This window comes from Berghia stephanieae, chromosome 13 (genome assembly GCF_034508935.2).
Source record: "Berghia stephanieae isolate SIO BIC M18660-M18661 chromosome 13, UCSD_Bste_1.3, whole genome shotgun sequence".
In the NCBI taxonomy this organism is placed as follows: domain Eukaryota; kingdom Metazoa; phylum Mollusca; class Gastropoda; order Nudibranchia; family Aeolidiidae; genus Berghia; species Berghia stephanieae.
This window is the reverse complement of record NC_088372.1, coordinates 1,954,237-1,981,736: the sequence shown is the minus strand read 5'-3', so window position 1 is coordinate 1,981,736 and position 27,500 is coordinate 1,954,237. Positions and strand designations below refer to the sequence as shown.

The 27,500-nt window shown below is 37.8% G+C and overlaps 1 protein-coding gene across 1 annotated transcript in view; it reads left to right on the top strand.

The window, feature by feature from the left end:
• Positions 1-27,500, top strand: part of LOC144958954 (uncharacterized) — a 333,886-nt gene that overhangs the window by 255,799 nt on the left and 50,587 nt on the right. The window contains exon 6 of the mRNA XM_078891251.1: positions 16,918-17,148. Within this exon, the coding sequence (XP_078747377.1) occupies positions 16,918-17,148 (231 nt within the window). The remainder of the gene's footprint in view (positions 1-16,917; positions 17,149-27,500) is intronic.

Below are 27,500 nucleotides of genomic sequence, written 5' to 3'. Positions count from 1 at the left end.
TCTATATTCCTTCGTGGAATGCCTAGGCGACGATATCTTATGATGTCGTGGTGGAAGGGCGGAATTTTTTATTTAAATATGTACACACCTTTCGTCACCACAATACAATCCCATAGGAGACAATAATCTCATGTTACGCCTGAGTACGATGAGATAATAATGGTAGTAAAGAGCTTTTACCAAGGACTCGAACCCTCTACCTTCAGATCCGGGGCGAGTGTCATACAACAAGCCCACATAGCCGCACAGAGGTTTCGGAGTATTTCAACAACGAGCCGATCGCTAAATTAGTTTATCAGACCTACAAAAAAAAACCACAAAAAAAAAAAAACAACAAACAAGAGCATTTATATAGCGCAATATCCACTAAACGTGATCAGAGCGCTTTACAAGGATTCCCTGGTCAACAGCAACATGTAACATGTAGGACGGGAGATGACGCCTGTTAGGCGATATTACAATTTTTTTCCCACAGAGACAACGCTCTTAGCGGCCAGGTATTCATTTTACACCTGAGTACGGTGAGAGAATGTGAGTAAAGAGATTTTTTAATGGCTCAAATATGCGATGAGCGAGGCTCGAACCCAGGACCATCCGTTCCAAAAGCGAGTGTCATACCGCTAGACCACATAGCCGCAAACAGCGCACTTCGCTTGGGGACCGTTGCTTATATAATTGTGGCCGATCGTCTCAAAACGGTATTATGTCGGAACGAACCAAATGCTTAAAAACCGAATTTAATGTTAAACTGGACAAAAATATAAATTGTTGGCATTAGCATCCTAAAATATGGTATCCATTCTCCTCAATAAAACATACAAACTAAACACAAGTCTGATATTTCTGGCTATAAATTCAATTTTCAACATCTTAACCAACCCGACTTAATACCGTTTTGAGGCGAAGGGTCACGATTTATGTTGGCCTTATGCCTATATTCCATCTTTATCACAAAGAATGTACTGCGCATGTCCCGGAAGGACGCTCCACTCGCACCAATTATATATCTGGCCAGCTTAGACGGCCGGAAGCAACAATGGAGGACAAAGGGGGACCACTCTGGCATGATTTCTGCTCGTATTGTATCTAAGCTCTTGTGGTCAATGCCATCACAAAGAGCAGGGATCTGTGTATATAAGTGTGTGTGTGTGTGTGTGTGTCTGTGTGTGTGTTTGTCATTGGTTGTGAGTGTGTGTAAGTGGCTATTTGTTAGATGATGTGTGTGTGTGTGCCTGTGTGTGTGTAGTAGTAGTAGTAGTAGTAGTAGTAGTAGTAGTAGTAGTAGTAGTAGTAGTAGTAGTAGTAGTAGTAGTAATAGTAGTAGCAGTAGTAGTAGATCAGAGTCAGTGCATATAAATTCGGTTACCATGGGAATATATATGTATATATATATATATATATATATATATATATATATATATATATATATATATATATATATATATTTTTTTTTTTTTTTTTATCATAAGCATCATCATCATCATCATCATCATCATCATCATCATCATCATCATCATCATCATCATCATCATCATCATCATCATCATCATCATCATCATCATCATCATCTTCATCATCATCATTGTCATCACCGAAAGAAACTTATCATTCGAGTCCACGGAGCTGAATGAGTTGTTTATTTTTCACCCTGTGTGCAAATAGTCTACACCAACGACTGCAAATCGTCTTTAGAAAATTCTCTTATGATGATACTGCTATTATTACTTTTTGAAAATGGAGTGTGTTCCTCTTAGCGGGGACATGTGCTTGTGTCTGGATGAGTCTTTTAGGTGCTCTCAAACTAAGTGTCTTGATAGTGTGCTCTTGGAATCTACATACCCTAGCTGGGAGAGAAACAGTCAAATGATAGAGTTTTTGGAGATGATATTTTTTTTTGTCTTATAAATCATCTCTGTTATTTACTGTTATTTTTAACATATGGTTTCTAAACATTTGAGTGTGTTCCTCTTAGTGGGATCTTGTGCTGGTGTCTGGGTGAGACTTAGGTGCTCTCAAACTAAGTACCTTGATAGTGTGCTCTTGGAATCTACATCTGTTTCCTATTGGAATCAATTCCCCTTTGTCTTACCTTTTCTTTTGTGCTTTAATTGTAATTCTAGAACTTTTTACAATCCCATTTTCCTCCTTTTTACCGGCCCTGATATGACCTTAATGTGTTGCAAACGCCGTAAAACCCTTAAAAGCACAGCAATCTTTCAATTAGTGTCGGAAGGGGGGGGGGTAATAACTGTATTTTAAAAAGTGCCTTTTGCGTCACCTAGGCAATCCACGAAGGAATATATTAGATAACTCATCAAACAAGATGTCTGATGTCAACAGGAATCACCCATGTTGTCCAAGTGAGCAAATTGGGGGGTTAATTATCTTGCTCAAGGAAAAAAAAACGAAAGTGCCTGAAGCGGGGCTCGAACCCGGGTCATCCGGATCACAGTGCAATGCCTTAACCACTCGGCCGCTTCGCCCCCCAAAAACTGTATATGAATATTTAAATAGTTGCCGAACCAATGCCGTTTGTATTTGCGTTATCGATTAAACCCACGTAGATCCGATAAAAGACAATGATATAATAATATTGTTTCGAGTTTATGCCTATCATTATCATTATAACAACAACCACCAGAATATATAACTTATTGGCAGTGATGCTGCTGTTAACAATTCCCACGAGGATTGTCCCTCATACCGGAAGTACAAAAAATATATAATAGATCTTCCAGCGTAATATATAATAATATGTGAACCACCGTATCAAAGCGGTATTTTGTTGGGATCCACTTGGTAAGGGAAATTGAATTCATAGCCACAAATATCCAACTTGGGTATAATTTCTGTACGTTATGGTGGAGTATAAAGACTATTTATTGCATTGCAAAAACTTCTAAGCTCCAGTTTCTCATCATTCTATCTCTAAATTCACTTTTTGTGGTCTGACTCATCACGACATAATACCGTTTTGAGACGGAGGGTCACATATATTCTTATCATAAAAGCGATCGTGAAAAGGTCGTGTTTTTCCCCTCCCCTTTATCAGTTTGTATTGGATGTTATTACAGATAATGCAGTATATACACACACTGGGCTATCATGTGACACTGCATTGCTGTGCAGATGTCGGCAGTAAATTCATTTGTTCTTTATTCCCCCGACCGTTTCCACATGGGACTGAGCCCCCGAATGCTCTAGTAACGTACCGCCACTGCGCACATTTGTTAAACAGGACGATTTATGAATAGAGCTGATATCGATATTGTAATACAATGTGTTTTACATCATGTCTCTGTATGAATAGGGATGATATCGATATTGTAATACAATGTGTCTAACATGTCTCTGTATCAATAGGGATGATATCGATATTGCAATACCATGTGTATAACATGTCTTTGTATGAATGGGGTGGGGGGGGGGGGGGGGCTGATATCGATATTGTACTTCAATGTGTCTGACATATCTTTGTATCATGGGGGATGGATTTCGATACAACAAGCGTTTTGTCTGACAGTTCGGGCGGAAGTTGAATAGGGAAATTCAGTGGCGACCTCTGCCCTTTGTACGTATTAGACAATTGTGAATGACGTATAACTTTTTTCCCATTGCTGTTTATTTTTTTTCTCCTTTTTTTCTCATAAATTACTTATTTGTCAATTTATTATTTTTTTGTCTGGGTGCGAATGCCAACAATTTATATACGATGGGTCACATATTATTATATTTTCCCAAAGCTCTCAAAACTCTTCAACAGTCGTAACGTCACTTCCTTCCTAATGACGCATGATAACTTAGTAACACTGGCGAAAGCCCGTAGGAATTATTTCTCCGGCGAGTATAAAAACGTTTCCAGAGGGGAAAAAACCCACATAAATCTGATAATGTTTTGACTTTTACACATTCTGATCGCAAGGCATATGAAAAGTTCTAGCCAGCATGAAGAATAAATAGTAATTATTTTCTTTGTTTAGAACCAAGATGGCCGCCGTTGCCGGGCGGCGTGACATCAGACTACTGAATCCTATTCAACAACCCCCCGCAATGAAGAGACCCTATCAGTTCCCTGATCTAAACGACGAGGACCAATCAGGCGTTTGTTTGGTTTGGTTCTCAAGGCCCATTAGAACGTTTCCTGTACAACTCTCCACTCGCTCGCTTCGTCCCCACGACGATTACAATTTAAATTAGAAGCAAAACAAAACATAACGAAACAAAACAATCCTTGCCTTTCATTCTCAATGTCATCCGTGGGTTTGTGTGTGTGTGTGTGTGTGTGTGTGTGTGTGTGTGTGTGTGGGTGTGGGTTTGTTTGTATGTGTGTTTTGATTTTTCAGTGAGTGTTTGTTTGTTCGTTTGTCAGGTGTTTGTGACAGTGAGAAAGGAAATCGGAGGATAGGCGGATAGATAGATAGGTAGATAGATGGATGGATAGATAGATAGTTAGATAGATAGATAGATAGATAGATAGGGAGGTAGATAGATAGATAGACAGATATATAGGTATATAGATAGATTAATCGATAGATAGATAGATAGATAGATAGATAGATAGATAGATAGATAGATAGATAGATAGATAGATAGATAGATAGATAGATAAAAGGGATCAAGGTGAACAAATAGATAAAGGGAAGGAAAGAGAGAGAGAGAGAGAGAGAGAGAAAGAGAGAGAGAGAGAAAGAGAGAGAGAGAGATAGAGATAGAGAGAGATAGAGAGAGATAGAGAGAGAGCGATAGAGAGAGATAGATAGAGAGAGAGAGAGAGATAGAGAGAGATAGAGAGAGAGAGATAGAGAGAGATAGATAGAGAGAGAGATAGATAGAGAGAGAGAGAGAGAGAGAGAGAGAGAGAGAGAGAGAGAGAGTCATGTTATCATGAAATCAGAACATCAAATCTCCCATACTGTATTTGATTTTTTTGTTTTGTATTGTTTTTTTTTAAACAACCAATTTTATAAACTTTGGCCTGAAATCCCGTCGTGCAAATATCGATCTATTAAAATGATCCTCACCCTGTCACAAAATATCAATCCTGGGCCTTCAAGGAAGCCAACTAACGACAACAAGGAAGTCCCGGGTTTGACAGTTTTGACACGTTGTGGGATCATGTTCATCGCTCGATTTGATTTGAAGAGCGTGTGGTCGGAATCTGAATGAATGATACTCAAAGTCGGCCATGAGGTCTAGTGGTATGACACTCTCTTTCGGATCGGAAGGTCATGGGTTCGAGCCTCGCTCGGTGTATAATTGAGTCCTTGGAAAAGGCTCTTTATTCGCATTCTCTCACAGTAATCAGGTGTAAAATGAGTAGCTGGCCGTCAACAGCGTTGTCTCTGTCGGAAACAAATATGGTAATATCCATAACAGGCGTCATGTCTCTTTCTACATGTTACGTGTTACTGTTGGCTAGAGACCCCTTGTAAAGCGCTTTGAGCTCGATTAGTGGATATTGCGCTATATAAAAGCTCTAATATGACTTAATAGGGTTCAACAGTCGTGACGTCACTTCCCTCGTAATGACGCGTGGCAACTGGTTCTAAACTATCGGAACAATGGCGGACGCCTTTATCTCCATCACCGCTAATGAAATATTTCTCAAACGAGCATAAAAGTGTATCCAGAGGAGAAAAATATTATAAATAAATCTGATCATGTTTTGACTTTTATACATTCTGATCACATGACATGTGAAAAAGTTCTCGCCAGCATGAAGAATAAAAAGTACCGATTTTCCTTGTTTAGAACCAAGCTGCTGGTTGCTGAGCGGACGTGACATCAGATTATTGAATCCTATTCTGAGTATTTGTATACAAGGGCGGAGAGAGAGAGAGAGAGAGAGAGAGAGAGAGAGAAGATAGAGAGAGAGAGAGAGAGAGAGAGAGAGAGAGAGAGAGAGAAAATAAGTTGTTGAATGTGATAGCCATTGTTGGTGTTTTAGGCTGAAGAATTTTGATACTCTTCGTCTGAATGTTTCTAAATCTGTTGTGTTCACACCTGATCTGATCTGATCATGGTCTGTGTGGCTATGTGGTCTAGTCGTATGACACTCGCTTTTGGATCGGAAGGTCCTGGGTTCGAGCCTCGCGCTCGGCGCATAATTGAGTCCTTGGAAAAGGCTCTTTACTCACATTCTCTCACCGTACTCAGGGGTAAAATGAGAACCTGGCCGTTAATAGCGTTGTCTTTGTCCGACAAATTGTAATATCGCCTAACAGGCGTCATGTCCCGTCCTACATGTTAAATGTTGCTGTTGACCAGGAACCCATTGTAAAGCGCTTGCTTTGAGCACATTTAGTGGATATTGCGCTATATAAAGTTCAATTATGATTATTCGGGAAAAGCGTTCCAGTCTTTGATAGTGGGGATGGGGTGGGGGGGGGGGGGGTGGGGGGGGGGTGCAAATGAATATTTGAAGATGTTTGAGTTTGTAGATTGGTGTTTTAGTGTGTTTTGAGTGGGTTTTCGTTTGAATGCGTGTATTGTGATGTTAACTCGCTCAACTCTAACACCCACTATATCCGTAGTTTACCCGGGGTTACTTTTACCCCATGCCTATCTATTACATTTTTCTGAGACAAAATATTGGCGCAGCATCAAAGTTAATGTTTTTAGTTTTTACATGTTAATGGTAGTTGAATAAAACTATCTATGTACATGCTCATTTTTAATACATTTTCCTATTTGGAAAAGTAACAAAAATCTCTAGGATTGAGTGAGTTGAGTCGAGTCTAGTTGTTCTGGTAAGATGGCCGTCATATATTTTTTTAATTCTGGGCTAGAAAGTTATAATGGATTTTATTTTTTTCTCAAAGTGCGACAGTGATCCTGTAGGTTATTGTTTGTCTAAGACAAATTCGGTCAGTGTCATTGAAGTAGTGTCTGTCTCGGTAATCAGAAAGACGGGGATTTGGAAGGGTCGTTTTTCACGTTATATTCATGGACATGGACTTGAAAGTATGAGAGAGAGAGAGAGAGAGAGAGAGAGAGAGAGAGGGAGGGAGAGAGAGAGAGAGAGGGGGGGGGAGAGAGAGAGAGTGAGAGAGTGAGAAGTGGATAATTAGATAGATAGATAGATAGATAGATAGATAGATAGATAGATAGATAGATAGATAGATAGATAGATAGATAGATAGATAGATAAATAGATAGATAGATAGATAGATAGATAGATAGATAGATAGATTGATGGATAGATAAGATAGATAGATAGATAGAAAGAAAGATATAATAATAGATAGATAGATAAATAGATAGATAGATAGATAGATAGATAGATAGATAGATAGATAGATAGATAGATAGATAGATAGATAGATAGATAGACAATTAGATAAATAGATAGACAGATAGATAGATAGATAGATAGATAGATAGATAGATAGATAGATAGATAGATTCATTGTTTGTCAGACAAACAGACACGTCTGACAGACACGATTAAACAGATTGACGATACAGAGTAAAACACTCGATTTCGACGAAAACAAGAGTCGAGGAGATAACGGGTAAACAAAGCCATTTGTTTACAGACGAGTCTAATATTGATTCGCCCATTGAAATACATTGACAAACTTCCATTGAAGACTGGCTTTACAAAAACTTCCTATCTCCGTTTTTTTACCATTTGTGACCCATCGTCTCAAAACGGTATTATGTCGGTACGAACCAGATGCTTAGAAGCCGAATTTAATGTTAAACTGGTCAAAAATATAAATTGTTGGCATTATCACTCTAAAATATGGTATCCATTCTCCTCAATAAAACATACAAACTCAACACAAGTCTGATATTTCTGGCTATAAATTCAATTTTGATCATCTTAACCATCCCGACTTAATACCGCTGTGAGTCGAAGGGTCACATTTTGAGATATTGAGATTTATCCCCCCCCCCCCCCCCCACCCCCTTCCGGATAATCAGGGCCCCCCTGAAATTTCTCATTCCGTCTATTATTTTATTATAATTAAACTTGGAAATTCAACACAAATCTTAACTACGCCACTACCACATCATCTCATTCATCTGTGGTATTTCATTCATCCTGTTTTGTTGATAAAGGGGAAACTCGAAACGTTCATTTGATCTGGGTTTTTTTTTTGTAATTAAATTGAAGCTTATATTCAACTTCACATTATTATTTATCACAAATCTAAGGAAAGTCTTGTAACTGTCGTTTTATGAAAGAACACAGTTTGTGCTATTTGATAAACATTGCATATACTGTGTTTTTATAAAACAACGGTAGTGTACCAGTTGATGGGTAAAATATAATTTACGTTTCAATTTTATCTCATGGATGGAAAATCTCAAAAAATGTGACCCACCGCATCAAAGCGGTATTATGTCGGGATCCACTCGGTAAAGGAAATTGAATTCATAGCCACAAATATCCAACTTGGGTTTAATTTTGTACGTTATGGTGTAGTATAAAGACTATTTCTTGCATTGCAAAAACTTCAAAGCTCCAATTTCTCATCATTCTATCTCTAAATTCACTTTTTGGGGTCTGAATCATCCCGACATAATACCGTTGGGCGACGGAGGGTCATAAATTAGGAAAATCGACTTACCGAGTTTTGGAAAACCAACCTTCAATTCCATTCCCCCTGACAGGCACCCATCAATATCTGGTCTGTTGTACACACTTAGTCAAAGCGATACTGTACTAAGCAAGGAAGATGTGGATTGGAACAAGTGATAAACAAACTTGAATGTAACAGCTTCATAATATAGTAATAATAATATTAATAATAATAATAATAATAATAATAATAATAATAATAATAATATAATAATAATAATATAATAATAATAATAATAATAATAATAATAATAATAATAATAATAATAATAATAATAATAATAATAATAATAATAATAATAATAATAATAATAATAATAATAATAATAATAATAAATATAATAATAATAATAATAATAATAATTAATAATAATAATAAATAATAATAATAATAATAATAATAATAATAATAATAATAATAATAATAATAATAATAATAATAATAATAATAATAATAATAATAATAATAATAATAATAATAATAATAATAATAATAATAATAATAATAATAATAATAATAATAATAATAATAATAATAATAATATAATAATAATAATAATAATAATAATAATCAAATACCAACCACGTCTGTATTGACTGTTTTTCTCTGTATTATTCCACCCTTTTACCCTGAATAGTAACGCGTAATGATATCATGTTTACAGTGACATTTTGTCACGTCAGATTATCAATTGTTACATTTCAATAAAATTACATTTAAAAACAAGTATCATTTAACTATTGTTGACAACGTCTTTTACTCACAGATGACTCAGAGAAATCAGGATCGATTGAGGAGTAGAATAAAAGATTTCTTACAATCGTGCGTTTTGGAGTTCGAATTTTGTTCCCAACGCACACTCGCAAGCTCGTGCAGTGGTTGGGAACACGTACCTAATTCCAAAAAGCAATAGTGTAAGAGTCGTATATTATCAATTTTGTTTATAGATAGTATGCGCTTGGCTAAGAAGCTCATAACGTTGCCATCCGGAAGTATAAGGGACCAAAACACAAAACTGTGTGTATCCATGAACGTTTATAGTCAGGTTAATACAGTTCAGTGAGCATTACTCATAAACGCGGATGGCAAAAAGCAGCAACAAAGACCCGAGTGGCGTCATCTTCGAACTATCTATACATGTCTGTCATCTTGTGTGCTTATCTACCAATCAATGAATCTCTCTCTCTCTCTCTCTCTCTCTCTCTCTCTCTCTCTCTCTCTCTCTCTCTATTTATATATATATTGCTATACATTCGAACTCAGCCCGATTTAAAACCGTTTGAGGTGATGTGTCGCATTTGCAGAAAAATACCGACGTTTCTGCTTTCTTAAAACGACACAGGAAAGTAGACCAAAAATCGTCAGGATTTTAAAGTTTAAAAAATAAAAATATATATAAAAAAAAAAAAAAACAAGATAGAAGGAAAACAAATCCTTCCATACATGAGAGGAAATGTGGAGTGGAAAAAGTAAATTGTAGAAAATTCCAGATGACAGTTGTGACAGTCTCCTGTCCCAAGATTGAGTGGGGATTCCAGACAGGTTAACCCTTTCACGGCCGAGATGAAATGGGTTTTTATTGCTTTCAAATTATGGTTATTTATTCCATTCTTGTATTGATCTTGTTTTATAATCGGTTCAGATCTTGTTTTTCATTTTTTTTTAAATTTAGAGCGAATCTAACCGTAGCATCGTTAATTTATAGCCTGACACTAGAGCCCACTAGGACCTACAGTTTGACGTCATTATTTGGTTTTTGCACCGCCTAGTGAGTTGTCGTTAGTAGAGCTCAAGGAAACAAGTTATTTCATTGGTTGAACTATTGAATACAACTCACGATTTGTTTTGTTTTTTGGCAAAAGACTGGCATTTTGACGTCATTTTTTGGTTTTTGCACCGCCTAGTGAGTTGTCGTTAGTAGAGCTCAAGGAAACAAGTTATTTCATTGGTTGAACTATTGAATACAACTCACGATTTGTTTTGTTTTGTGGCAAAAGACTGGCATTTTGACGTCATTTTTTGGTTTTTGCACCGTCTAGTGAGTTGTCGTTAGTAGAGCTCAAGGAAACAAGTTATTTCATTGGTTGAACTATTGAATACAACTCACGATTTGTTTTGTTTTTTGGCAAAAGACTGGCATTTTGACGTCATTTTTTGGTTTTTGCACCGCCTAGTGAGTTGTCGTTAGTAGAGCTCAAGGAAACAAGTGATCCCATTGGTTGAACTATTGAATACAACTCACGATTTGTTTTGTTTTTTGGCAAAAGACTGGCATTTTGACGTCATTTTTTGTTTTTTGCACCGCCTAGTGAGTTGTCGTTAGTAGAGCTCAAGGAAACAAGTTATTTCATTGGTTGAACTATTGAATACAACTCACACTTTGTTTTCTTTTGTGGCCAAAGACTTGTCTTTTGACGTCATTTTTTGGTCAGTGTCAGGCTAGAGATATACTGAAGTTGACGTCACTCAGGTCTTTGCTATTGCTTTTTGATATCCGCGTTTTTGAGTAATTCTCACTAAACCGTATTAACCAGACTATAAATGTTTAACGGTTACACATAGTACAATGTGCAATCATAAAAGTTTATAGGCAGTTTAATACAGTTAAGTGAGAATTACTCATAAACGCGGATGGCAAAAAACAATATCAAAGACCTTAGTGACGTCAACTTCGAACTATCTATAAGTTAACGACGGTTCGATTTAACCCGAACACCGCGAGTAAAGGTTGCCGATTATGTTGGAATGCCAGACATTTTGAAGATGATTCGTTGTAACGAGTGGGGATGAGAGAATTAAGTAGGTGTAGCTTGACACAGACGATGATGGTGATGATGACGACAACGATGATAATGATGATGATAATAGTGTTGGAGGGGGGGGGGGGGGGGTAGGGTTTGTGGCGAGTTGGGATGTGAGAAAATTACATATGTCGTTGACGATGGCGAGGATGATAATAATAATGATGATAATGATGATGACAGGTGTGGGGGCCGGAAGGGGGGGGGGGGGGGGGGGGGGTGTTTTGTGACGAGCTTGGATGTGAGAAAAATACATAAGTCGTTGACGACGGCGACGATGATAATAATAGTAATAATGATGATGATGATGATGATGATGATGATGATGATGATGATGATGATGATGATGACAGTCGGGTGTGAGATTTGGGACGAGTCGAGATGTGAGAATAAGTGCAACTTGACACAGAATGAGAAGGGTGGAGGAGGGTGGGGGGGGGGGGGGGCAGGTGACCGCGACTGCGATGTTGACGATAGCAATGACGATGATAATAATAGAAAATATCTGCGGCTATGTCGTGGTCTAGTGGTATGACACTCGCTTTCGGATCGGAAGGTCCTGGGTTCGAGCTTCGCTCTGCGCATTGTCGAGTCCTTGGAAAAGGCTCTTTACTCACATTCTCTTACAGAAGTCAGGTGTAAAATGAGTGCCTGGCCGTTAACAGCGTTTTCTCTGTCCGAAAAAAATGTTAATATCGCCTAACTGGCGTCATGTCTCGTTTTACATGTTACATGTTGCTGTTGGTCAGGGACCCCTTGTAAAGCGCTTTGAGCACGTTTAATGGATATCGCGCTATATAAAAGCTCAAGTTTAAATATAGATAGAGTGCGCTTGGCCAAGGAGTTCACAACATTGCCATCCGGAAGTATAACGGACCAACACACAAAACTCTGTGTAACCATGAACTTTTATAGTCTGGTTAATACAGTTTAGTGAGAACAACTCACAAACGCGGATGGCAAAATACAATAACAAAGACCTGAGTGACGTCATCTGCATACTATCTATACTTACTACTGCTATAATTAAGATGATGATGATGATGATTGTGATGATGATGATGATGATGATGATGATGATGAAGATGATGATGGACATATCTAATCTCAGTGACGAGCTGTGGTGAGAGAATGCGAACAACTTGACACAGGTTAAGAGTTTGACGACGATGATAATGATGATAATGATGATAATGATGATAATGACGATAATGATGATTATGATGATAGTGATGATAATGATGATAGAGAGTCTTGGTAACGAGTTGGGATGAGAGGATGATAAGTACTTCTCGACGTAGATTATGATGATGGCTACGATGATAATGACGATAATGATGGTAAACTGCCGTACTTTGGAAAAAAAAAACATTTTAGACTTTAGCCAGAAAACTCGCCATTCAAATATCCATCGATTTATATGACCTCATCTTGGCAATAAGAAAAACTCTCAAACCTGGGACTTCGCGTTTGAGAGGTTTAAAAAAAATAAAAAAATAAGGGGCATTTAAATCGATCGATATTTGAAAGCCCAATTTTTAAAAACGTGTTTTTTTATTTAGAGTATGATGATTAAATGGTTAAAAGTCGCAGTAAAAAAAAATACAGTCCTCGCCGGATTCTAGCATGCTGAATTTCAGCACGCACTGCATTACGGCACGCTGGGGGGCTGGGGGTAGGCGTTCGATATTCATTTATAATATAATATACGAATCTTTCATTTCTTTGTATTTATTAAACGAGTTATTTTTATCGTGCCCAATAGCACAACGAGCTTGCGAGTATTGGTTATTGCACGATATAAATATAACGAGTTTAATAAATATATAGAAATGAAATAATACGTTTATTCTACACATCCAGTAAGATTATTAGATATTTTGTAACAAAATGGTATGGTTTTAGTACTTCTATTCATCATACTTTGTACATTTCTTACTCTGTTTGAATGACAAATTGAACGAAAAAATTAATAAAAACGTTGGATTTGTATTCATGCGCATCAAAAGATTACTTTTTAAATAAAATTTGCCATTCAGCTGTCTTTCATCTAGATAGATAGACGGTCTATCGACACCTTATTTCACAATAAAAATATTTATTCGTTGTTCAAAGCATTATTCAACGATTACAAATTTATTAAGAAATGATAGGGTTTTCCAATGAGAGGGAGGAGTAGGGGGGGGGGGGGGGGGGAGTAATATAGATAGTATGCGCTTGGCTAAGAAGCTCATAACATTGCCATCCGGAAGGATAACGGACCAACACACATAAAACTCTGTGTGTCCATGAACGTTTATAGTCTGATTAATACAGTTTAGTGAGAATCACTCACAAACGCGGATGGCAAAATACAATAACAAAAGCTTGAGTCACGTGATCTTCGTTTTATCTATACGACTCTTACACTCTAGCTTGTTGGAATTCCGGACGTGCTCCCGACAGGTGCACGAGAACACAGTTCGAATTCCAAAAAACGCAAGAGTGTAAGAAATATTTTATTCCACGCCTCAATCGATTCCTATTTAAATGTCGTTATCTGCGTATAGATAGTTCGAAGATGACGTCACTCGGGTCTTTGTTATTGTTTTTTGCCATCCGCGTTTATAAGTAATGCTCACTGAACTACTATAAACAATCGTGGTTACACACAGTTTTGTGTGTTGGTCCGTTATACTTCCGGATGGCAATGTTATGAGTTTCTTAGCCAAGCGCACCCTATCTATAAAAGACATCTTCAAAAAACATTCAAAGGATACTCTTTTTTTAAAGAATCAGATTTTTTGGGGTGTGAAATTTAACGATTTCTAATCCGACGCCACCAATGATTATTGTCAACATGATATCATTATTACATGTTACTACTATTTTATTTAGGGAAAAAGGAAAGGGCTGGAATATTATTACTTCTTTACATCCCACGGGCATTGGGTGTCGGGACGCTCCTATTCCAGCACGCTCGTTGGCTTCTCCCGCATTCGTGCTTAACATCTGGATAGTGAGTTACTCTATACTATCTGCGTTGAGAACAGTGGGTTTTTGGTTTGTTTTTCATTTGTTTTGTTTTTGGGCAGTTTTTTTTTTTTTTTTTTTTTTTTTTTTTTTTTTTTTTTTTTTTTTTTTTTTTTTTTTTTTTGTATTTTTTAACTCGCTCAGCCCTAGAAATGTTTGCTACTTTTCAAAATTGGAAAAAAAAAATGTATTAGAAATGAGCATGTACATAGATAGTTTCATTCAACTACCATTAACTTGCAAAAACTTAAGACATTAGCTTTGATAGTAGGTCTATAATTTGTCTCAGAAAAAATGTAATAAATTATAGGCATTGGGTAAAAGTTAAACTACGGATATTGTCGGTGTTAGGGTTGAGTGAGTTCAATCTAGATAGTGAGTAACTCTATAGATAGTATGCGCTTGGCCAAGAAGCTCATAACATTGCCATCCGGAAGTATAACGGACCAATACACAAAACTGTGTGTATCCATGAACGTTTATAGTCAGGTTAATACAGTTTAGTGAGAAGTATTCATAACGCGGATGGCCAAAAACAATAACAAAGACCTGAGTGACGTCATCTTCGAACTATTTATACTATCTGCGTTGAGAACAGTGGTTTTTGTTTTGTTTTGATTTTTTTCTTTTTTTTTTAAATTTGTTCTTTGTTGTTTTTATGTTTGTTTGTGGGTTTTTTGGGGGTTTTTTGGTTTGTTTTTTTTTTTTTTTTTTTTTTTTTTTTTTTTGTACTTTAACCCATGAAATTTCTTAATTCTTATCATTTTGCCTTGAAAAAAAATTAAATTTTCTTGATCTAGTTGTGAGGCTATTTTGTTGTATAACTCTTGTTTTCGGATCGGAAGGGCCGGGGTTCGATTACCGACCGCTCAGAGTGGCGCGTAGTTGAGTCCTTGTAAAAAAAAATAATTGAGCTTTTATATAACGCAATATATGCACTAAATGTGCTCAAAGCGCTTTACCAATAGCAACATTTAACATTTAGGACGGAACATGAAGCCTGTTAGGCGATGTTACATTTTTTTTTCGGACAGAGACAACGCTGTAATCGGCCATGTACTCATTTTACACCTGAGTAAAGTGAGAGAATGTGAGTAAAGAGTCTTTTCCAAGGATTCAATATACGCCGAGGGAGGCTCGAACCCAGGACCTTCTGATCCGAAAGCGAGTGTCATACCACTTGATCACATAGCCGCAATAGGCTCTTTGCTCACATTCTCTCATCGTCGTCAGCAGGTGTACAATGAGTACATGGCCGTTAACAGTGTTGTCTCTGTCCGAAAATTTGTAATATCGCCTAACAGGCGTCATCTTGTCTCTGCCTGCGTCTTAAATGTTGCTGTTGGCTAGGGACACCTCTGTTAAGCGCTTTGGGCACGTTTAATAGATATTGCACTTTGTATATTCTTATGGGGGTTTTTTCCGACCTTATACTAGGTAAACGCGTCAAGTGCTTTCGGATCGGAAGGTCCTGGGTTCGAGCCTCGCTTGGCGCATAGTTGAGTCCTTGTTTACTCACATTCTCTCACATTACTCATGTGTAAAATGAGTACATGGCCGTTAACAGCGTTGTCTATGTCGGGAAACAAATGTATTATCGCCTAACAGGCGTCATGTTTCGTTCTACATGTTACGTGTTGCTGTTGGCCTGGGACCCCTTGTAAATCGCTTTGGGCACGTTTAACCCTCTCCTTACCGGCCAGTTTCAGAATTCCCCCCAAAACTTCACATCCACCCAACACAAAATTAGATTTTTCTTACTCAAACAGAAGATTAACAAGTACATTCTATGCATCAAATTATTCATCAAAATGAGCGAGAATACAGTGTCAAGTATTTATGGCTAAAATAAACAAATTTTCTTCAAAGTTAAGTTTTTGAGAAACAAAAATAATCAGATGAGAAAGTTGTTGGTTGCATCGTAACGAATGTGACGATTTTCCTGTAGGTGGTAAGGAGAGGGTTAATGGATATTGCACGATGTCAATCCGTATGGGGGTTTTCCCCCGACCTTATAGATAGTGTGCGCTTGGCTAAGAAGCTCACAACATTGGCATCCGGAAGTATAACGGACCAACACATAGTCAGGGTAATACCGTTTAGTGAGTATTACTCATAAACGTGGATGGCAAAAAAACAATAACAAAGACCAGCGTGACGTCAATTTCATTCTATCTATACTAGGTCAATGCGTCAAGTCATATTAAGAAGAAGAAGAAGAAGAAGAAGAAGAAGAAGAAGAAGAAGAAGAAGAAGAAGAAGAAGAAGAAGATCATCCTAAAATCAAATCCACTTGTAAACACAAACACGTTTCACCATGAAATAAAGCCAGAATATGGGATTTCTTTTTTTTTTTTTTTTTGGTTGTTTATTATTGATTTCCATTTTTTATGGCTTTGATTTTGTTTTGTTTTTGTTTTTTCTATCTTGAGACTGTCATTCTGTATCCATTTTATGTTTTCATCTCTATTTCTTTTCTCCCCCCCCCCCCTCCCTTCTCCTCCCCTTTCCAGATAGCAACTTTGTCCTTGGGAACGCCCAGGCTAATGGCTGGCCCATTGTCTACTGTTCAGATGGATTCTGTGAGCTCACCGGATTCGCCCGTGCGCATGTCATGGCGCGTGGTTCCGGTTGTCGGTTTCTATACGGCGCCGAGACGGCGGAAGCGGAAATAGCGAAGATCTCGGAGGCTCTCGAGGAAAAACGAGAACTGAAAACTGAGATCCAGCTCTACAGGAAGATCGGTAAGTAAGGATTGCATCAATGGGAGATAATGATTAATTCTTTACATGCCAGATTCGTTTTTAGTCTAATCTGACATCAAATCACACCAACATCATTGAAAAAATAGATATGAACATCTTTATATAGCGCATTTCCTCGGATAAAATATACTCTATGCGCTTCACAATGGTTCATGTATTCTCCTGGAAGGCCATATAGAACAATTGTGACCCCACGCCTCGAAGCGATATTAAGTCGGGATTTGGAAAATTAAGAAAATGTGTGTTTAAAGTGAAAATAAATGGTCAAAATGATCCAATTTAAATTTTTTTTGGTAGTTTCAGAAACTGCCAGACGCCTGTTAGGCATTCATATTTTTTTTTTTACAAACGTTCATACGTTATCCGTCATTGCCTACAACCAGGTAATCATTCACACTTTAGTCGAGTAAGGTAGTATGTGTTAAGTGTCATACCCAAGGACACAACACCGGGACCAGACTGTACCACGATCAATTTCACCCATCCGTTATTATTTTCAGTTTTGTTGATTTTTAGTATTATATATATATATCGCTTTCGGATCGGAAGGTCCTGGGTTCGAGCCTCGCTCGGCGCAATGTTGAGTCCTTGGAGAAGCCTCTTTGCTCACATTCTCTCACCGTAAAATGAGTACCTGGCCGTTAACAGCGTTGTGTCTATCCGAAAAAAATTGTAACATTGCCTAACAAGCGTCATGTCCCGTCCTAAATGTTAAATATTGCTGTTGACCAGGGACCCTTTGTAAAGCGCTTTGAACACATTTAGTGGATATTGCGCTATATAAAAGCTCATTTTTTAATATTTAAAAAAAAAATCTCAATCGACATTTTATTTTATCCAGCTATATGGTCTAGTTTGTATGGCACTTGTCTTCTGATCAGAATGTCCTGGATTCGAATCCCGCTGTGAACGCCCCGCAGAGTTGTGTCCTTCTTTACTCCGAACTTCTCTCAACGTAATCAGGTGTAAAATGGGTACCTGGCCGATAACGGCGTTGTCTCCATCCGAAATAAATAGATAAAAGCTGCAAGTTCAAGATTTTAAGTAAATTTTTGTATTCCGAAACGAGTTGGATATTTTTATTTTTTTTGGTTGGGGATGGGGGTGAGGGGCCGGTTTTTTTTTGTTTGTTTTTTTGTTTTGTTTTGTTTGTTTGTTTTTTTTTGTTTTGTTTGTTTGTTTTTTTTTGTTGTTTTTTTTTCTATTCTTTCTTTTGTTTTCATCTTTGTTTTTGATTTTACCATTTACGTTTTTATTCTTCGTTTTTTTTTTTCTTTTATTTTTAAAATGTTTTTTGGTTTTTTTTTTTTTTGGGGGGGTTTTTTTTGTCGGTCAATATGCGGTAAAAATCACAGCCCAATTTCCATATCATTGTCTCTCGTCGTCGTCTGAATGGATTCTCTCCTACCAGTCGATTAGGCAATTTACCCCAATCTATCTGGTCCCTGTCTCCCATTGAACACGTGACCAAGGGGGGAATTAACCAGACACGACTCAATTATTCAAATACACGGTCTCCCCATTACGCGGAAATCCAAAGCTGTCGTCTGAGTAGCAGGAGCAGCGGGGAAGAGAGAAGGGGGGGGGGGTGTGGGGGGGGGGGGTGCTGATGTCGTTCATTCTACAATCACTTTCCAAATCGAACCACTCTCACCCACTCCTCCAACAAACACCAAAACACTTAACCATCAATAACGGACGATCCGCAACCCTTTGACTCTTTCCTTACCAGCCATTTTCAGAAGTGTCCCTGAAATTTCCAACCCACCCACTCATCCAACACAAAAATATAGATAGTATGAAGTTTACGTCACTAAATTGCATTAACCAGACTATGCGTTGAAAGTTACACATAATTTTGTGTGTTGGTCCGTCGTACTTACGGATGGTAACAGCAACAGATGAAGTGAGTAGAAAAGTGCCAGAAGATAATAGAGAATAATTTTTTTTCGCGGCGGTGATGGGGTTTGAACCCGCGACCTTATTGATACGACAACTCCGCCTGGCCGGTGAGAGCGTGACTCTACCGTAGGAGCTATCCACGAACCCAAAAAAATTCGTATCAAACTCAGGTCATTCATTACTAGAGCCTTCTCTCACCGACTACTGGGGACCGCGGGTCCAACACACCAGATGTCATCAATGTTATGAGCTTCTTATCCAAGCGTATACTATCTATATTGTTCATATTCAAACAGAAAAGCAAACAGTACATATTACTGTTCAGCAAATTGAGGTCTACATCAACACAGTGTCCAGTTTCATAGCTATAATAAAACATTTTCTTTTATAGATAGAACGAAGATGACGCCACTCGTGTCTTTGTTATTGTTTTTTTCCATCCATGTTTGTGATTAATTCTCACTAAACTGTTTTAATCAGACTATACACGTTCAAGGTTACTCATAGCTCAGATTATTATTTTGTACATCATAACAATGGAGGAAAAAATCTTTGATTAGTTAATGTAAAAAGTAATGTTGTTTTGAAGAACTAAATTATGTTTAGCATGCTGTTGTTAGGTTTGAGGGGTTTGTTTTTTAATTCAATTTTAGTGGTGGGTATGTATGATAGAGGATAGATTACATTGACAATCTGAACGGATGGATTGGTGGAGGAGGAACAGGAATCGAACTATAGATAGTATGCACTTGGCTAAGAAGTTCACAACATTGCCGTCCGGAAGTATAACGGACCAACACTGAAAACTCTGTGTAACCTTAAACGTTTATAGTCTGGTTAATACAGTTTAGTGAGAATTACTCATAAACGCGGATGGCAAAAAAACAATAACAAAGCCCTGAGTTAAGTCTACTTCGAACTACCAATGGAGAAGATCTGAGGACAGATATGGTTGGAGGGACATGATCGCCGATGTCTACAACAGGCCTGGTACATGATGATGATGATGTATGATATTTTGGAGAAACTACTGAAAACGGATGGTACGGAGAGAGTTAAATGTTCTGTGTAATGTTACACCCACTTTCTCTCCACCACCCCTCCTCCCAACACACAATCGCACCCGCACACACACACACACACACACACACACACACACTCACACACACAACCACCCTAACTTTTTTTCCCCTTTTTTCAAATTTTTGTTCAATTGAATTACAATATTTAAATTTATAAACAAAAAAATAAAATTCCCTTTGTTCATCCCAGAGAGGAAAAAAAATGTCTCTAGGGTCTATTCCAAGCGTAGACCGGACTAACCCAGGCGTCAGCCGCCGCAGTGCAATGCAGCGTCGCGAATTGAGCCAGGGCGAGGTGACTTGCTCAAGGCCACGCAGCGCAACAGCGGCGGGTGACCGAACTCGGTGCCTTTCGGGTACGAAGCAAAGACTGGACCCCTGAGCCACCCTGACCCTCCCCCCCCCCCCCCCCCCCCCCCCATTAACCAAAAATGTTAACTAGCCGTATCGAAACGGTATTATAAAATACTTTGCGATAGATATATTATGTGAATCTGTTAGGATTTGTTTGTGAACACTTTGCAATAGAGTAGATGCCCCTTTTTTTTGGTTGGGTGAGGAAGGGGGGGGGGGGGGGGGGGAGGAGGAACTTAGTAGCAATTACTCGCAAGCGACGCGACATATATGCAGGTCTGACATCCGAACTCACTAATGGGCCTAGTTTAACATTGTTGTAATGGACAATATTATTTGTGTCACTTTTTCATATTTCCATTACAACAATGAGCCCATAAGAAATATATTGGGTTATCAGACCTGCAAATAAGTGCACGTCGCTGGCAAGTGTTGTTGTGATTTCAACGCTTCAGAACTCTTGCCGATCTCGTGTCCCGTGGGCCATTGTGATATCATTACGGTTGTAAATTACTACTGACTATGGATTGAAAATACACTTAATAATCAATGGTAAAGGTTTAATTACATCTGACAACCACCAACCCCCCCATCCCCATACACACACACCCAAAAACAAACAAAGAAAAACAAACACGCATTTAAAATGTTGGCCAAATATCCATCTATCATAAATATTCTCATCTTGTAAAATTAAACAATAAAAAAAAAATAAAAAAAAAATAAAAAAATAAAAAAAACAACTCAAACATCGTTATTTGTTGGATTTAAAACAAAAAACATTTTAATCAGTAGATATTTCTTGTTCGATGTATCGGACGGTTAAGAAGAAATCAAACTTTTTTTACAAATGTCCTAAACCTTACACCTTTTTTTTTTAAGTCTTGGGATTAAGCTCCTAATTATTAAAAAATAATTGAAACCTGACATATCGTTGTTTACTGGGTTTTTGTTTTATCATTCTGATCGATATTTTTTTATCGATATATCGGCCGGTTAACTCTCTCCTTACCAGCCATTGTCTGAAATTTCCCCCAAAATTTCATACCCATCCAACACGAAAATAGTTTTTTTTTCTTACACAAACAGAAAAGCAACAAATACATTCTATGCATAATAATAATATAATAATAATAATAATAATAATAATAATAATAATAATAATAATAATAATAATAAAATAATAATAATAGATAATAATGATAATAATGATAATAATGATAATAATGATAATAATGATAATAATAATAATAATAATAATAATAATAATAATAATAATAATAATAATAATAATAACAATATTGATCAGCAAAATGAACTCTACAACACAGTGTCACTTTTTTATAGCTAAAATAAAACATTTTTCTTTAAATTGTGTGATTAAATAAAAGTAGTAGTAGTAGTAGTAGTAGTAGTAGTAGTAGTAGTAGTAGTAGTAGTAGTAGTAGTAGTATTAGTAGTAGTAGTAGCAGTAGTAGTAGTAGTAATAGAAGTAATAGTAGTAGTAGTAGTAGTAGTAGTAGTAGTAGTAGTAGTAGTAGTAGTAGTAGTAGTAGTAGTAGTAGTAGTAGTTGTTGTTGTTGTAATAGTAGTAGAAGTAGCAGTAGTAGTAGTAGTAGTAGTAGTAGTAGTAGTAGTAGTAGTAGTAGTAGTAGTAGCAGTAGTAGTAGTAGTAGTAGTAGTAGTAGTAGTAGTAGTAGTAGTAGTAGTAGTAGTAGTAGTAGCAGTAGTAGTAGTAGTAGTAGCAGTAGTAGTAGCAGTAGTAGTAGAAGTAGTAGTAGTAGTAGTAGTAGTAGTAGTGGTAGTAGTAGTAGTAGTAGTAGCAGTAGTAGTAGTAGTAGTAGTAGTAGTAGTAGTATTAGTAGTAGTAGAAGTAGTAGTAGTAGTAGTAGTAGTAGCAGTAGTAGTAGTAGTAGTAGTAGCAGTAGTAGTAGTAGTAGTAGTAGTAGTAGTAGTAGTAGAGCAGCAGTAGTAGTAGTAGTAGTAGTAGTAAGTAGTTAGTAGTAGTAGTAGTAGTAGTAGTAGTAGTAGTAGTAGTAGTAGTAGTAGTAGTAGTAGTAGTAGTAGTAGTAGTAGTAGTAGTAGTAGTAGTAGTAGTAGTAGTAGTAAGAATGGTGGTGGCTGTGGTACTTGGTACTCATTTGATAGTGGGGACAATAAGTAGCCCAATCTGATCGCGAATCAATTCTGTCCCGTAATCCCGTTCACTGACCGACGAGCTCATGAATATGCAAATTGTTCCCGCCATCAACTTGACACCCCGATCAAAATGGCCGCCGGCGAGTGATGTCCCTTGGCTACGGGTGCTGTCCCCTGGTGGCTGTAATAGAATATAGGGGACAGAGAAACAAGGGGGGAGGAAGAGTAAGGGGAGTAATAAAACACATTTTTGAGGTAAAAGAGAAGGAAGAGTGGAAGAGTGCTCGGGTTTTGACGATCTTTTTTACACTCTAGAATGTTGTGTATTGGGGAAGGTGTGTTTGTGTGTGTGTGTGTGTGTGTGTGTGTGTGTGTGTGTGTGTGTGTGTGTGTGTGTGCGTTGGGGTATGTTGGGGTGGGGGGGGGGGGGGAATTGAGTTGGATGTGAATGTTAAATATTTGTGCGGCTACGTAGTCTAGTGGTATGACACTCGCTTTCGGATCGGAAGGTCCTGGGTTCGAACTTCGCTCGGCGCATGGTTGAGTCCTTGTAAAAGGCTCTTTACTCACATTCTCCCTATTATTCCCCTTTCAGCCCTAAATAGAGTCTATACAAATACATAGAAACTCTACAGGAAACCCGACGACATCTCCATACATACATGAATAGGGAATGAGATTAGCGGAAGAGTAGCGTCCCTTGATTGGACGTCACCCATAGTCTGTGACGTCACCGGCGGAAAAGTTATTAGAGAGAGAACGTCATGTTGGTTGTGCGCATGCGTCTCTCGTCGTCCACAGACTATGGGTGACGGCCAATCAAGGGACGCTACTCTTCCGCTAATCTCATTCCCTATAGCCGTCAATCACACAAATGAACCGATGGCCATGACATGAATACACCACCACCCCACCAACATCCACAAATACCACCCCTATTTTATAATGTCATGCCCCGTCCTAAATGGTAAGTGTTGTTGTTGGCTTGGGACCCCTTGTAAAGCGGCTTATAGTTGAATCCTTGGGCTGAGCTCCTTTACTCACAATCTCTCACCATACTCATGTGTGAAAGTATGGCTTCCAATAGTGTTTAGTTGATTTCTCCCTAAATTATCTGGCCACTTCTTATATTGTTTACTTTCCGGTTCCCTACTTCCGATTGGAGTAACAGTCACTTCGTCTATTTATTATTAAATTTCTAACCTTCTCTTTCACTTGTCGTTGGCATTCCTTGCTTTCTTTTTAACGAAGTAAGATCGTAACATTCTCACATCCTACAAAAGCAATATTTGACACCGTTGCCTCTGTCGAAAAAAAAAAAAAGAAATATTGTAATAATGTCGCCTATGTACCGTTCTACATGTTTAGTTGTGTTCATGTTGCTGTAAGCCTGGGACTCTTTGTAAAGCGTTTTGAACACGTTAGTGGAAATTGCACTATAGAAATGCTCAAACTTTTTTGCTCTTTGTTTGTTTTTTTTTCTTTTGGATTTTTTGTTAATTTATTTATTTATTTAGTTTTTGTTTTTTTTTTGTTTTTTTTTTTAATTTTATTTTTTTTGGGTGGGGGGGGGGGGGGGGGGGGGTATATCAGGTCAAGGCGGAGTTTTGCATTGAATCTACGGTTTTATCTCGTATTGATACCGTTTTCAGACGATTTGTAAAAAAGATAATTTAATTGAGCTTTTATCTAGCGCAATATCCACTAGGCGTTCTCAAAGCCCTTTACAAGGGGGCCCTGGTCAACAGCAACATTTAACATTTATTAGGACGGGGCATGACTTTATATAGGGGTGGTATTTGTGGATGTTGGTGGGGTGGTATATTCATGTCATGGCCATCGGTTTCATTTGTGAACCATCGTCTCAAAACGGTATTATGTCGGAACGAACCAAATGCTTAAAAGCCGAATTTAATGTTAAACTGGTCAAAAATATAAATTGTTGGCATTAGCACCCTAAAATATGGTATCCATTCTCCTCAATAAAACATACAAACTCAACACAAGTCTGATATTTCTGGCTATAAATTCAATTTTCAACATCTTTACCAACCCGACTTAATACTGTTTTGAGGTGAAAGGTCACTATTTGGTGATTGACGGCTATTCATGTATGTGTATGGAGATGTCGGGTTTTCTGTGGAATTTGTATGAATTTGTATGGAATTTATTTAGGGCTGAAAGGGAATTGGCTGCTCTATGATAATGGACACGAATTAGAAATGTGCTTGTGTGTGTGTGTGTGTGTGTGTGTGTGTGTGGAGAGAGAGTGAGAGAGAGAGAAAAAAAGAAAGAGAGAGAGAGAGAGAGAGAAGAGAGAGAGAGAAAAAAGAGAGAGAGAGAGAGAGAGAGAGAGAGAGAGAAGGGGGGGGGGGGGGGAGCATGTTTCTATGAATTTATATAGGATTTCTTTATGGATGAACGAATTACGCTGCTCTGTGATAATGGACTTGGGATGGAAGTTTCTATCTCTTTGTGGAGAGGGGAGAGGAGAGCGAGAGAGAGGGGGGGGGGGGGGAGAGAGAGAGAGAAAGAGAGAGAGAGAGAGAGAGAAAGAGAGAGAGAGAGAGAGAGAGAGAGAGAGGAAGAGAGAGAGAGACAGAGATAGAAGGAAAGAAAGAGGTAGATAAATAGAGAGATAGATATATATTGATTGATAGGTAGGTCACTCTCCTGCGCTGTGTTTGTTTGGTAAGGGGTGGTTGGGTAGTTGGGGGGGGGGGGGGGGAGTCACGTAAAGAGACATCAAATTATACCGTATGCACAGTATAAAACATAATCTATTATCATCTCTCCTTGTTCCAGTCATTGACCGCATCCTTCTTTACTGTCCTCATGCTTGACCACAGCGACTTCCGGTGGCATGTCGACACACTTCCGGTCGATGGGCCATTATTTAGGAGATCCTCGGGAATAATCAATAGTGAATAGGACCCCGCAGACCTGAGGCCCGCCATAAGCACTACCTTTACCCTGGGGACTGTGTATGTGTATGTGTCGACGTGTACATATATGCAGGTCTGACATCCGAACCAACTAACCCACTTGTAGGCCTAGTTTGACATTGTTGTAATGGACAATAGTTTGCGTCATGTTTTTCTCTTCAGATTTCCATTACAACAATGAGTCCATAATATGTTTTATACTGAGTATACGTTGTAATCCACTAAATGTGCTCAAAGCGCTTTACAGATGGGTCCCTTACCAACAGCAACACGTAACACTTAGAACGAGACACGACGACTGTTAGGCGATATTACAAACATTTTTTTTCGACAGAGACAACGCTGTTAACGGTCAAGTACTCATTTTACAACTGAATACGGTGAGAGAATGTGAGTAAAGAGCCCTTTTTTCCAAAGACTCAACTATGCGCCGAGCTAGACTCGAACCCAGTACCTTCCGATCCGTAAGCGAGTGTCATTCCACAAGACCACATAGCCGCAAAAAAAAAAAAAAAATAAATAATCGCACTGATTAACCCTGTCCTTACCACCTACAGTAAATCGTCACATTTATTTGTTACGACACAAAATACTTTTTTTTTTTCTTATTCAGATTTATTTTGTACATCACAATGAAGTTTGTTTAACTCTCTCCTTACCGATCTCATTTTCAGTATTCTTCCATAATGGCAGGTTTACCCAGCAGAACAATGGATTTTTAAAAACCCTAACAATCTCTCTACAAAACAACTTTATGTCCTTATTAATCAAACAAAGATCATTTTCCAAAGTTTGTGATGTACAAAATAAATCTGAATTTTTAAAAACGTATATTGTGTCGTAACACATGTGACGATTTTGCTGCAGGTGTTAAGGAGAGGGTTAAATCAATAAGAACATAAAGTTGTTTTGTAGAGAGCTTGTTGGAGTTTTAAAAAATCATTTTTTTCTCTCCTGGTTAAGCCTGTCATTTTTGGGAAAATACTGAAAAGCCATTTTCATCATTTTCCCCAAAACTTCACACCCATCCAACACAAATACAGACATTTCTTACATCAAACAGAAAAGCAACAAGCACATTCTATACATAATATTATTGTTCGACAATATGGGCTCTATTACTGAATGTCAAGTTTTTATAGCTATAGCAAAAAGAAAAAATGAAATCTGGATGAGAAAAGTGACGGTTGCATCGTAACAAATGCGACGATTTTTCAATAGGTGGTAAGGAGAGGGTTAACTCAAATCCTAGAGATTTGTGCTACTTTTCAAAATTGGAGAAACATGTATTAAAATGAGCATGTACATAGATATTTTTATTCAACTATCATTAACGTGTAAAAATGAAAAACATTAGCTTTGATACTACGCATAGCTGAGTCATTGGAAAAGGCTCTTTACTCACATTCTCTTACCGTACTCAGGTGTAAAATGAGTACCTGGCCGTTAACAAGGTTGTCTCTTTCGGAAAAAACAATATAATAAATAGGCATGGGGTAAAAGTAACCCTGGTACACAACGGATATAGTCGGTGTTAGGGTTGAGCGAGTTAAAGGTTAAAAATTCTGTAGTCGGAGTCGATCAGGGCTTTCACATTAACGTCAAGGATAACGAGGGTTAAAAAAATAATAATTAAAGACTTTTGACAGATTTAGAAAAAGTCAATGTATCGTCTTTGACGGGCGAGATTGACAAAACACAGTTGTCGCCATATTGGACAGAAAATCTTTTCTAAACACTCTCCTTACCAACTATAGATACTATGAAGTTGACGTCACTCAGGTTTTTGTTATTTCTTGTTTGTCATCCACGTTTATGAGTAATTCTCACTAAACTGCATTAACCAGACTATAAACGTTCAAGGTTACACACAGTTTTGTGTGTTGGCCCGGTATATTTCCGGATGGCA